This window comes from Mustela nivalis (genome assembly GCF_964662115.1).
Source record: "Mustela nivalis genome assembly, chromosome: 1".
Classification (NCBI taxonomy): Eukaryota; Metazoa; Chordata; class Mammalia; order Carnivora; family Mustelidae; genus Mustela; species Mustela nivalis.
Window position 1 is genome coordinate 154,381,452 of NC_139020.1, and position 13,696 is coordinate 154,395,147.

The 13,696-nt window shown below is 49.4% G+C and overlaps 1 protein-coding gene across 5 annotated transcripts in view; it reads left to right on the plus strand.

The window, feature by feature from the left end:
- CTDSPL (CTD small phosphatase like) overlaps window positions 1-13,494 on the plus strand; it is a 117,200-nt gene extending 103,706 nt beyond the window's left edge. For 2 of the 5 annotated variants that reach the window (XM_082745865.1, XM_082745863.1), the window contains 4 exons: window positions 487-579; window positions 4,487-4,672; window positions 10,857-11,011; window positions 13,273-13,494. In XM_082745865.1, the coding sequence (XP_082601991.1) occupies window positions 487-579; window positions 4,487-4,672; window positions 10,857-11,011; window positions 13,273-13,315 (477 nt within the window). In that variant the 3' untranslated portion in view covers window positions 13,316-13,494. Of the gene's footprint in view, window positions 1-486; window positions 580-4,486; window positions 4,673-9,741; window positions 10,820-10,856 lie in introns of those variants that run through there. The other 3 variants (XR_014315698.1, XM_082745864.1, XM_082745866.1) reach the window with 3 other exon arrangements.
- Window positions 13,495-13,696: the final 202 nt, after the last annotated feature.

Below are 13,696 nucleotides of genomic sequence, written 5' to 3' on the forward strand. Positions count from 1 at the left end.
CCGAGCAAGGGAGGTGCTCCAGGCAAGGGTAGGAGGTGGCAGCTGGAGCAATCCCAGCGCTTCCAAGCAATGGGCCGGGCCTGGACCTCCCAAAGCACAGCCCCCAGACCCTGGCCTATGTCCATGTAGGGCCTGACTCAGAACACATGCCAAGAAACACATGTGAGAGAATGAGTCCTTTCACACAAACGTGGCACACCCCTTCCACTCACTGGTTCGGAAAATCCCCAAGACCCGAAGTATCACGGTCAGCTTCCCTTTCTCCCTTGGGAGGAGTGTCTGCACCAAACTCAGACCTGGAGCCCCATCCAAGGAGTGTGGCCTGAAGTGCAACCTCTGCTCATTCAGTTGGGGTCTCCATGCTACCAATAGAGCTGGGGACAGGAAGCAGTTGCCTTTTCAGGAATTCTTCTACGTGGGTGTTGGCCCTCCGCAACCCCCAGCAGCTGCCACGACTGACCAGCTTGCTGTCTGTTGCCGTTTCAGGTGTACGTGCTCAAGCGGCCCCACGTGGATGAGTTCCTTCAGAGGATGGGGCAGCTCTTCGAGTGTGTGCTCTTTACTGCCAGCCTGGCCAAGGTATGTCCTGCTCCCAGCTGGGCACCCGCAGCCACTTCACCCCGACCCGCTGTCCATCAGACAGCCCTCTGGTAAGGGAGGGAAAGCGGTTTCTATGGTGACAGGTTCCCACCCCAGATGGGATGGATGCAGGCCATGTGCACAGTACCAGCCTGAAAGGCTTCTGGGTTGCCATGGTGACAGGGAGCCCTTGGAACAAATGCCCCACGAAGCTGAGCAGGCAGCCGCCTTGAGCTGGATGTCCGCAGACCAGGATATCATGAATGTGTCCAGTGTCACTGTGAAGGGGCATCTGCATCTCCTCAATGACTGGCAGCCTTGAGCCTATGTGTCCTTCATTAGCTTACACAGGTTTGGGGAAGGACGAGTGTCCGAGATTCACCCTCATACACAGGCCAGAGGAAGCTTCTACCTGCCCTAGTGAGCCCCGGGAACTCGGGCAAGGGACTTCAAGTCTCCTGACTCCAGGTCTTCTAGAAATTAGGGATAATTTCCTCTACCTCGTGGAGTGGATCAAATGAAATAATGCATGTGATGGGCATAGCATAGTGCCTGACTTCTGTGCAGCAAGTCTTCATCCGAGCCCCTGCTGTGTTTGCTGTGCTGGCCCTGCTACGTGCTAAGAGCTCCTGATGTTCTTTGTTTAGTTATCATAATTATTAATGATGACAGTTTACATGGTCTGCCCTTGTAGCTCAGCAGGAATCTTTGGCCCCACATCCACACTGGCTGTAACCACATAGAGTGGTTTCTTTGCCTTCTCCTACTGTTAAAGGACACACCCCCAATCTGGTTATGTCTGCCCTTTCACAGATGTGCTGAGCCAAGGGGGAAGAGGGTAGGTCCACACTCCTCGGAGGAGATCCTTGCCATGATCATCTCTCAAATCCCGAGTCTGATGGGGCCAACACCATCCATTTGTGGGGGGCACCACCAGTGTCTCCGTGGGCAGCTCCAGGACTCTGAAGTAGCCCCAAAGATGAACTTTGCGGGGCCCAGGTTAGCCAACTGCTCATCTCCAGACCTGCTGCAAGGACTCACATGCAGCACCCACCACCCCCAACAATCCCTGGCTCTGGACAGCTCCCTTCTCCTCCTCTGCATACTGAGTTGAGGTCTCTGAACAAGTTCCCAGATACCCCGCTTTGCCAGACTGGGCATTCCCGGTTTGGACCATCTCTCAGTCATGGCTGAGTTGAGAGAGAACCCCACCTGTACAACATTCTGCCAGGCTCATTGCCAGGCCTTGAAGCATGAGCTGGTAGAGAGCACAAATCCAAAACCTAGGCCTTACTTTCGCACACTAAAAAGAGCACAACCTCAGGGAAGGGCGCTCCCCGTGGGCGCTCTTTCCCATGAATGGCACCAAGAGCAATAGTACTGTAGGGGAGATGACTCTCCTAGCAGTACTCTGGGGTGCCAAGGAACCTGAAGTGACAGCTAAGGAAGTAACAAACAGGACGATTGCACCCACTCAGGGGAGATGGAGAGTTGGTGGGATTGGGGGTGCTGCATCGGGAGGAGGTTGGCAGAGTTGAAACACTCTTGCTTGGCATTGCCCCCAGCACTCACTTAAGCATCCTCGTGCAGTCTCCCTTCCTGGCCTGCTCCTACCTGTGCCTCCATCTGTCTCTGCATCCCTTCTCCCAGTGTTACTCTAGCCTGGCTCAGCTACATCAGCTCCCAGGTGAAGGCTTCCAGGCCTTTCCTCCCTGTGGACAGGTGGGCACTCCCCAGTTCTTGGCTCTGGGCTCAGCTCCCAGCCATCACTGCCATACTGGCCCACCGCCCAGGAGCCCACGGGAGCCCTCCGCTGACTGTCAGAGCCCTTCAATGTCTACTTCCTCCTCTTGGTTTCCTTTACGGATGGATTCACCCAGAAAATATTTACTTAGTGCCTACTGTAAGTTGGGCTCTGTCTTGGGCACTGGGGATGCAGCAGAGCACAAGAGACAAAGCCCCTGCCCTCATGAAGCTTACATTCTCCACATTCATCTCCAAGGCTTAGAGCCCCAGACTCAGACATTGCTTGAAGGATGTATGCCACCACCAGTATTAATAATTCTGGGGAAATTAATCACCATTTCCATCTAGAGTCAGCCCCCTAGCACCCACAAGGCACTTGGCTGCCCTTACCAGCTGAAAACTGCAGTGCCCACCTGGTCAGCAGAAAAATATAGCCTGCTCCCAGACTCTGCCCCTCAGCCCCTCCCTTCAGGGAAAGCAGGACATTCCCACAGAGTTGGAGCTGCTGCCTATAGCCCCGTGGCCCTGCATCCTACCACGTGCTGGCATTGCTCTGCTCTGGGGCACTACTGTGCCGTCCACTGCTGGCCTTCCCAACACCCCAGCCTTGGGGGCTTCCTGCCTCCCTGACAGAATTGCTGGGCCCTGGTAACACCTGGCTATGCTGGTCTTGGTGCTGAAGCGTGGCCTCATGTGGGCCTTGGAACTGCCACTTTTTTGCCTCCAGCCCCAGCCACTCAGGGCAGCCCAGTCTTTTAGACATTTTCATTTATGAAGGTTTTTCCCCTCAAGGATGATACCTTTATTTCTTTATCCTGTTTAGCCTGATTTGGGAAAATTCCCCCAGGCTCTGAGGGCCAAGCAGGATTAGCCCCAGCTGTGAGCTGGGCTCAAACTCAAAACTCCGGGGCGCCTGGGTGGCTCAGTGGGTTAAAGCCTCTGCCTTCGGCTCAGGTCGTGATCCCAGGGTCCTGGGATCGAGCCCCACATCGGGCTCTCTGCTCTGCAGGGAGCCTGCTTCCTCCTCTCTCTCTGCCTACCTCTCTGCCTACCTGTGATCTCTGTCTGTCAAATAAATAAATAAAAAAAAATCTTTAAAAAAAAAAAAAAAAAACTCAAAACTCCTGGGCTCCCACTCAAAACTCCTGGGCTCCAAGGAAAGGGAAGTGGGAGTCTGATAATGTCCTGTGACTGGCAGGGGCTGGCCTGGCCCAGCTGCCCCAAGCACCCATAGGGGGCAATGTGGCCTCATCCCACATGAGCCAGATTCAAAGTCCACTCACTCATTCAGGGATGAAACTAGTATTTCCTGAGCCCCCACCATAAGGTGGGCACTGTGCAGGGTGCCAGGGACATCATGGTGGGCACGACAGACAAGGCCTGCACCCCGAGCAGGGAAGAGCAAATCCATAATCCCCAGGGCTGGTGAGGGAGCTTGTGAAGGAGACCACTGTGAGGCATTAGGAGCCAGGAAGGGAGGGACAGGCCCATGCTCCAGACAGGTGGCTGGGGAAGCCAAGACTGAAAGGCAGAGAGGCAGAAGAAGAGGCTCCTGCAGAGATCTGAAGAGTGTGTGTTCCGTGCGGAGGGAACACTGGTGCCGAGGCTCTGACCATGGTCAGCCAGTGCAGCTCAGGTGACGGGCTGGAGCTGGGAGGTGGCAGAAATCACGTAGCTGCCGCTGTGTGGGGTATGGCGGGCCTCCCTCCAGGGGCCGCAGGTCAAGAGCGGGGGTTGTAAGCAGGGGAATGATCTGATGGGATGAGTTTTCCAGTGGCCACTCTGACACGGGGAGGGGTAACGGCTGCAAAGGAGATGCTGGGGGATGTGGGGGGCTCTTTGGGAGGCTCACACCGCCACCCCAGGCAGAGGTTACACAGGTTGGGATCAGGACAGTGCCAGTTACACAGAGGAGCAGGTGGATTCAAGGTAGTCTTGGAGACGGAACTGCCAAGAATTTCTGATGGATTGGATATGAGAGGTGAAAGAAATGGAAGAATCCAGGGTATCCTGCACTCCTGGAAAGAAGAACCAGGATCCTAAAACACATCCAGTTACTTACATCCCTTTCTAGAAGAGTAATGCAAGTAATACTTGCTGTAGTAGGTCAGGGTTTCTGGGCTCTTCGGCTGCCTAGCCTTCACTGCAACCTGCTTTTCAGTACGCAGACCCTGTGGCTGACCTGTTGGACCGCTGGGGCGTGTTCCGGGCCCGGCTCTTCAGAGAATCATGCGTCTTCCATCGTGGCAACTACGTGAAAGACCTGAGTCGCTTGGGCCGGGAGCTGAGCAAAGTGATCATTGTGGACAATTCTCCTGCCTCGTACATCTTCCATCCCGAGAATGCAGTAAGTGGCCCCAGGGGGAGAGAACGCAGGGCCCCAACCAGTTCCATGTTTGTGCCCTCAAACACCTGTGCCGGCTTTCTTGGCCTTCCCTGGGGGGCCCCAGTTCTGGCACTTAGCAAATACTTGGCACTGACTGAGTTATTTAACCTCGCCAAGGCTTAGTTACCTCGTCCGTCAGATGGGGATTCTGGGGATGCTGACCCATATGATGCTTGGAGGACTGAGTGTGGGAGTGAAAAGCACTTAGAACACTGTCCTCATTGGGTTAGTGCTCAGGGAGCCTGGATCTTGGCAGTTTTCATACTGTTCCTGAGAAGGGCACCGTCAGTAACTTCTGGAGCTGGCTTCATGACTCCTGTAGACTCAGAAGGCCTGGATGATCTCTTCAGCAAAAGTTCTTATACAAGAATGAATAAAAACACCTTAGTCAAGGCCTTCAGACAAGTCTGCCTGGCTTTTCCGCCTCATAGTGATGCCTTAAAAGTATACAGTGGGAACATTTCCTACATAAAACTCCCTAGAGCGTGGCAGCCCTTAGTGCCCGCTCCCTGGGTGCAGCATGACTTTCCAAGCAAGAGATGCCATCCCGCTTCCCAGCCCACGCTTCCAGGGGACGAGGGGCCAGCCAGGCCCGCGGGTGACAGCAAAGCCCTCGGCAGCACCTCCACCCTGGCTCTCAGCTCAGGCAGCCCACCCTGCACAGGAGGCTTCCTCCCCAGCCTGGGGTTCTCAGCCTCTGTTTTCCTTGAAAACAGAACTCTGTGGCTCCACGTATAGCAAAAAGCCAAGATCAAGCTAGATTTATTTAGTTAGTGCGTAATGATTACTTGAGTAAACTTTCCAAATTTATTATATTTAAACATGTTCATTTTAGTGAGTTAATCAAATTCAGCATAATGCATTTTGTCATGCATCTCTAACAGATAAGGATTACTTCTTAATATAATCACAGTTCCATTATCACATCTGACAGAACTAACAGTTTCTTAATATTATCTACTATCCAGATTATGTTCATATTTTCCCGGTCATCTCAAAATGTTGTCCTACATTTGGATTGTTTGATTCAGTAACAGACAAGGTCCAAGCACTTCTTTGGTTAATAATGTGTCTAGTAATTCTTGTGTAATTTAATAATTCCCCCTCCCCTCTGCCTTTTTCTTCCATCCTGTTTACTTGTTGAAGAATTCTGGTTATTTGTCTTGTAGAAATTTCCTCTCTTCTGGCTCTGTCTAGTTGCAGCCACATGGTGGCGTTTTACTTTGTTTTTATAACTGCCATATTCCTTATTTATTTATTTGTTTGTTTGTTTGTTTGTTTATTTATTTATTAGACAGGCAGAGATCACAAGTAGGCAGAGAGGCAGGCAGAGAGAGAGGAGGAAGCAGGCTCCCTGCTGAGCAGAGAGCCCCATGCAGGGCTCAATCCCAGGAGTCTGAGATCATGACCTGAGCTAAAGGCAGAGGCTTTAACTCACTGAGCCACCCAGGCGCCCCTCCCATATTTCCTTTATTATTATTTTTTTTAAGATTTTATTTATCTATCCGACAGACAGAGATCACAAGTAGGCAGAGAGGCAGGCAGAGAGAGAAGGAAGCAGGCTCCCCACAGAGCAGAAAGCCCGATGTGGGGCTCAATCCCAGGACCCCGGGATCATGACCCGAGCCGAAGACAGAGGCTTAACCCATTGAGCCACCCAGGCGCCCCCCATATTTCCTTTAAACAACTAATCAGATCAGTACTACTTGGTTAAATGCAGGTTCAATTTTTCAAGTTTTTCTTTTTTGTCAAGAATATGTATACTTATCATGGTATCACATCAAGAGGCATGTGATGTCAGCTGTCCCACTTTTTTTTTTTTTTTAAGATTTTATTTATTTATTTGACAGACAGAGATCACAAGTAGGCAGAGAGGCAGGCAGAGAGAGAGGAGGAAAGCAGGCTCCCTGCTGAGCAGAGAGCCCGATGTGAGGCTCGACCCCAGGACCCTGAGATCATGACCTGAGCCGCAGGCAGAGGCTTAACCCACTGAGCCACCCAGGTGCACCCAGGCTGTCCCACTTTTAAAGATTTTACTTTTATTATTATTATTACCAAGTACACTCCATGCCCAGTGTAGAGCCCAGTGTGGGGCTCGAACTCACAACCCCAAGCTCAAGACCTGAGCTGAGTTTTGAGATCCAGAGTTGGATGCCTAACCAAGCTACCCAGGTGCCCTTGAAAGATTTTAAGACGTCGGTCTTTGGATTCAGATGTTGTTAACCTGTACCATCTGTTTGCAAATTCCCTATTGTCCATTCACCTAAAAATGTGAAGCCGCTGATGATCATTGCCTCTGTCAACTATATCATTAAGAACTACGAATTGGTGATTTCTAAATTTTATCATTCTTTCCACATTTATTGGCTGGAACTCTGTTTCTTTTAAATTAAACTTGCCCTCATTGACTACTTGATTATCCTAAATTCAGTTTGAATGTTTGAATCAGGAAGTCAAGGTAAAGTCTTGGTTCTTTTTCTTTAATTCTTCAGTCTTCAGAGTAATGAGGTGGTGCTCTAGCAACTTCCAAAAGTAGACAGGGAATTCGTTGTAGGTATTAATATGAACTCATGGATTTTTTTATTGTTATCATTTAATCTATATATTCTTCTTTTGGATGCTGAAAGGTTCACCTTCGGATAGCAGACATCCCTTCATATAACAGTGGTCTTTGAACACTTCTGTTTTATGGTGCAACGAGATATTCCAGGCTCATCTTGTCCCTTTCTTGCCTCAGCCCTGGAATCACCCACTTTGCTATGGAGCCTGATTCCTGTTAGTGGAAATGGTATTTAGAGACCACAGTCTGGGTGGATTCTCATTGTTCCTGAGGTATCCTTTGCTTCCAGCCCTTTATACTGGACAGACCTAAAATATACATATTTTTAGAATTAAAATTAAATCATGAATTCATATTGGTTTTTTATAAGTCAGTGTTAAAACAGTTTTTATTTAATTTCTTTGGTTTTGTTTTTGTATTTGTATCTCTTCTTGTGCTGAAACTCTTGGTTCCTAAATATATCAACATCATTACCTATTTGACTTAGTCTATAGTACATGTTTAATAGTTTCCAAATACCAGTACTAACGTTATTACTACTACTAAGACAATTAATACATGTAGGGTTTTTATGGAGAAATGTACAGGTAGAATGTTATGTTTTAAATCACTTGAAGTAATTCTCTGTGTGGCTATGTCACCAGCTTTATATTAACTTCGGTTCATTTTTTTATTGCTTTCTCTTCTTTTTTTTTTTTTTTTTTTTTTTTTTAAAGATTTTATTTATTGGGGCGCCTGGGTGGCTCAGTTGGTTGGACGACTGCCTTTGGCTCAGGTCATGATCCTGGAGTCCCGGGATCGAGTCCCACATCGGGCTCCCAGCTCCATGGGGAATCTGCTTCTCCCTCTGACCTCCTCGCTCATGTTCTCTCTCACTGTCTCTCTCTCAAAATAAATAAATTAAAAATCTTTTAAAAAAAATAATAAAGATTTTATTTATTTATTTGACAGAGAGAGATCACAAGTAGGCAGAGAGAGAGAGAGAGAGGGAAGCAGGTTCCCTGCTGAGCAGAGAGCCTGATGCGGGACTCAATCCCAGGACCCCGAGATCATGACCTGAGCCGAAGGCAGCGGCTTAACCCACTGAGCCACCCAGGCGCCCCTTGCTTTCTCTTCTTAATTGTTTAATTTTTTTTTTAAGATTTTATTTATTTGACAGAAAGAAACTCAGCAAAAGAGGGAACACAAGCAGGGGGAGTATGAGAGGGAGAAGCAGGCTTCCCGCTGAGCTAGCCTGATGCGAGGCTCAATTCCAGGACCCTGGGATCATGACCTAAGCCGAAGGCAGACGCTTAAAAACTGAGCCACCCAGGCATCCCTTAATTGTTTAATTTTATTGCAATTATGTAACATATTTCCATGAGTCCAACATCAAAACTACCAACAGAGATGGGTTTAGAGAAGTCTTGTGTCCATGTCTGCCCTCTCCCTCATTCCTGCCCTTCCTGTAGGAGTAATCATTATTATTATTATTATTTTTTTTTTGGCTAATCCTTACCTTGTTTATATTTTTAAATTATACAGTGAATTGTTTTGTTTCTGAGCAGTCTTTAGATTTATAAAAGGGTCCCAAAATACTACTTTTGAACTCCTTTGACTTTCCCCAAACTTTTTAAAAATTTTTGTATTTACTTATATATTTGTCAGGGAGAGAAGAGAAGTAGGCAGAGGCAGAGCTGCAGACAGAGGGAGAGGGAGAAACAGACTCCCTGCTGAGCAAGGAGCCAGATGCGGGACTCAATCCTAGGACCCCAGGATCATGACCTGAGCCGAAGGCAGATGCTTAACTGACTGAGCCACCCAGGCGCCCGGCAGATTTTTTACATCCCTTCTTTTGCACCCCTGACTGCCACCCATTGCCACCCCTCCCTACTCTCTAAAACTAAGTGTAAATCCTGTCCGTTCCCCTGGCTCAGACTGTCCTGAAATGTTATATTTATGCTTTTAACTGCTCACTGCTAAGGATGGGAGGAAATTCCCCACCTCCCTTTGCCATGCAGCATGGCCCGGCAACCCCAAGTGGAAGCTTTCCTGGCCCTGTGTTGGGGGCTCCCTGGTGTTAGTGGTTGGCAGGCAGGTGACCTCTGGCTCCGGGTGAGGTGTAAGGAGCTGCTTGGATACAGTGGAAGAGCTTTTGAAATTGACAGGTAGCAAGGCTAGCTCTCCTATATTCTGCACTCTGGCCACCTTTCCTGAGGCAGGAAATCAAAGCAAGCATATGCACGCAAACTAGCAGTTAGACTTCACTTAAAAAGCAAATGCTCTGAACTTTACCTTCCTCCCAAACCAGGTAGCTTTGCAACGGCCTTAGCTGGGATGGGAGAACCAGATGATGATGATGATGGTTTTTAGATACCTGTCCTCCTTACCAAGGAAAAGACTAACAGTACGGGGGGCCCATTCTGGCTAGGAGCTGCCCCCTCCCGCACCAGGTGCAGTTCTGCTGCCCGCTCCACACGCTGTCTTCCAGGTGCCCGTGCAGTCCTGGTTCGATGACATGACGGACACAGAGCTGCTGGACCTCATCCCCTTCTTTGAGGGCCTGAGCCGGGAAGACGACGTGTACAACATGCTGCACAGACTCTGCAGCAGGTAGCGCCGGCCTCCGATGCCTCCCGCCCGTGCGCCCTGCAGCCACCGGCCTCGGGGGCCCACCCGGCCGCAGCTCCCTGGGAGCGCCTAGTGGGGACACTCCGTGCTCCAGGCCACGAGGGCCATGTGGCCATACCTACCTGGTTGCTTTTTTAAGAACAGAAACAACTATTTTAAAATGAACTCTTTTAATCAATTTCATAAAGGGACATGCATTTTACTGGATTTGCTTTTCTTAAAACATACCAAAAAGGATAAAAATGGGGAGGGGGGAGAAAAAAAGCTTGAGATCTATCAGAACTTCCTTTCAACTGGCCCCCCTTAGCCCCCTCCTCCAAGCAGACAACCTGTCCCTTTCTATCCCAGCTCGGAGCAGCTGACCCAACTCAGAATCTCTTTCCTCCAGGATGAAGTGCCTTTTTGAATGTTATTTTAAGCTGAGAGTTAGTTTTTCTATACAGCATATTTCCAGACATCTTTTAGTCTTTTATTGTCTTAAGATTCTCTAAAAAAAAACAAATATGACAATTTTCTAGAACCTGGGGTGGGCGGGTGGCGAGGGATGGAGATGAGTCCTAGAAGCCAGTCTCCCAGCAGGTGTGCGTGCTCTGACGCCCGGTGACGCGCTACAGGACCGGGCTCCCGCAAGGAGCCTCAGCGACCATGGCAGTGTCGCTGTGTCTCGGTTCATTACGTACCCAGTTTGGAATGTACCTGCAGTCGTGCGGCTTGACACTTTAGGAGACAATAGATACTTTTATATTATCACTGTTACTTCGGATGGTGACAGTTGTGTCCTGCAGTCACACTTTCCCCTTGAAAAGTGGCATCGTCACCTCTACTTTCAACCACTGCCATACTTCTGTACGTTTTTCGTTCTGTGGCTGTCGTTCTGGGTAGAGCAGTTCCAAGAAACTCCGAAACCCTCGGATATCTTAAAAAAAAAAAAAAAGAAATCTGTTGATTGATTTTTAAATTTTTCCTTTCCAAAAGCTGGATACACACGGAGCTGTTCGGGAATTTTCTTTGCTGCTACCGCGCTGCCACCAAATGGAATTGACCAGCGGCTGTTACACTGTTCTTTGCCACTGTGCCTATGCTCAGAATCTGCTCACTGCTAAGCTGCAGACGTGGACAGGGTCAGAAACGTAGGTGTCCCCCCCCCAACCCTCCCCTCACTGCAGACTGCACCAACCGTATCCCTTCCCTGGTACCGGCCGTGTGAGTTCAGGAGGGAGCAAAGACACAGGGGCCAGCGCACCAGGCATGGCATTCATTCTAAACGGCAGCCGTCATCAGATACCATGATGAGCTGACTGTTCTCCTTTGAGAACCTGTGGCCTCAACCAGCCACTGCACTGATGTGGTCCAAGTCCACTCCTGGTCTTCTCTTTTGAAGCATAGCCTCTTTCTGAGCCGGGGTTGGGGAAACCTGTCCAGATGTGGATAGAGCTCATCGCCCTGAGTCAGGGAGAGACAGGGTGCCCTTCCTGGGCTGGGGCTTCCTTTGCAGCCTTTCCCAGTGAGCTGTTCTAAGCAGTGCCATGTTCCTTGTTTGACAAGACAGTTTATAAAGTATTGCTCTTAAAAATAATTTAAAAGAACCCTGTCGTGTCGGCACCATTGCCTTAGTCCTCTGTGGGTTGGGCCTCCGCCAGAGCCCTGGTGGGAGAGACTGGCACTAACAAGTCTGGAGATGGGGGTTGAAGTGAAATTTTGCTCCTGCTTTTGTTCACAAAATAATGAAGCCAGCTGCCAGTCCTGTCCTCCCAACAGCACTTGAGGCTGTGGACTACCATGCATTCAGAAGACAAGTGTTTGGGGTAACCAGGTGCCCTAGCATTCTGGGTATGCAGAACCCAGTAATCCCCATGCCGGTTCCGGCAGAAATAGCCCCACGCTAGGCATTACCACAGAGAACGGCGTTATGTGGCAGATCTGCACATGCCCTCAACCTTGATTTGGAAACTAGTCATTAATGAACCCGCTGCCTTAAATGTTCTTAAATGTTGCAGTCAAGTGTCTGTCCTGTGTTGAAATCCACACAGAAATCAGTCCTGGGGACAGCCTTCGACCCTCCCCCCTGCCCTCTTCTCTGCCGGCGTCACGCGGTCTTCTCTGGAATAGGGGGCAGAGAGGACGGAAATTCTAGAGTATTTCAGGGGAATTGAACCTAGGAATAGTGTCCCACTTCTGAGAGCTGGAGTGAAGATGCTGGCAAGCTTGAGCCAGACACTGTACCTAGTAGTTCCTGAAACCGCGAGCGCCATTGCACGACTGTTGGGGATGGAGCCCGGTTCCAGCCATTGCAGACACAGACTGTCTCGGGGGCTGGCAGCCCCTCCTTCCCCTCCCCCCGAGCCTTCTGGATTCTGTGCACCTTAGTTGACCACACTCCAAAATGCCATTTTTATTTTAACCCTTGATTCTGCTTTATGTACATAATCAGAATATCTATATCTCTCTATATATTTTTAATCATCTACATGTAAATGAAGCAATAGAATTCTAACATAAGGCCAAGAAATGAGATGAATGTTTGGGGTTTATGTTTTCTAAGGTAAATACGGGTATTGTTTTTAATTATTACCTTTTATTAAATTGTGGGCTTTAAAACCTAATGAACCCTATTAGCTACTTCTCTGTGCCATATGCTTCCCATGTTACCAAAATATCCGCCCCCCCCCACACACGCACACACTCTTCAACCAAAAGAGAAACCCAGCCTCCTGAGTTTCTTGGTCCTTTGTGTACCAGGTTAAAATACAGGCTCCCGGACAAGTATTTTTTATATTAAGATCTGGGACAAGAGAGCTTGGGTCATGGACTTGGGCCCCTATGATGTGACATCTCTGGCCAGGCTTTGGGTGGCAGTGCCTGGGCCCATCAGAGGTAGTCACTGCCCTGTCTTCCATTGCTCTGGAACCCTCTGTGTTGGTCTGTGGCTTCATGCATTAGCTCTTTGTAAACAATGTTATCTGTATCCTAAGGAGGAACGCAGCATGTCACAGCCGATGGTTAGTGGGGAAGCTCCTTTGACACTCCAGTTTTGATGAGGTGACTTTGGAGAATCGAAGAGGCCCTGATGACACTGATTTGTCATGGTTGCAGCATTTGAACTTCTGGTGTAAAAAAGAAATCTAAATCTATAACCTGGCAACCCTTTACAACCCTACATTTTAAAGACGGCTCTCTAATAAAATCTAGACCCACACAGTCCTCTATGGTCAAACACTCGTGACGTTTGTGCCTCTGTTTTTAAAGGTGCTGCAATGGGCAGTTGGCATGCCAGGGTTCGAGAGGGTGGGTGGCTTGAAGTGCTCACAGTTACCTGAGCAAACTCTTACCGGCTGCCTCTGTTCCTGTCTCACTGTAAAACTGATGGTGTCTGTAACTGTCTGTTCTCCAGGGAGCTTCTCTGCAGACTAACACCCCCCCCCCCCACCCCATAGTGGAGATTCTGGTGCCTGGGTAGTCGTGGATTTCTGTTGGACATTTGAATGTGACAAACAAGCCAGCATTACTTGGGAAATACTACATGTGGAATGTGCACGTTTCCAGGGACGAGCATTGTCCGGTCGAGAGGTTTGCAATGATTTCCTTCCTGCCAAAAATAAACACGTGAAACTGCGCCCTCTTGTGGATGGACTGCTTCTCCAGCGCTAGCGCCTCTTTCCGCTCTCTGTGTGCTCTCTGTTCTCTCCACCTGCACGGCCTCCCGCCAGCCCCGTGGGTCTTGGGTGGGGGAGTGAGGGGCGCTTCTGCAGAGTTGGAGTGGATGGGAGCAGGGCCGCAGCATTCCAGGAGCCACTGACCTTGACCCCCGGGGCAGG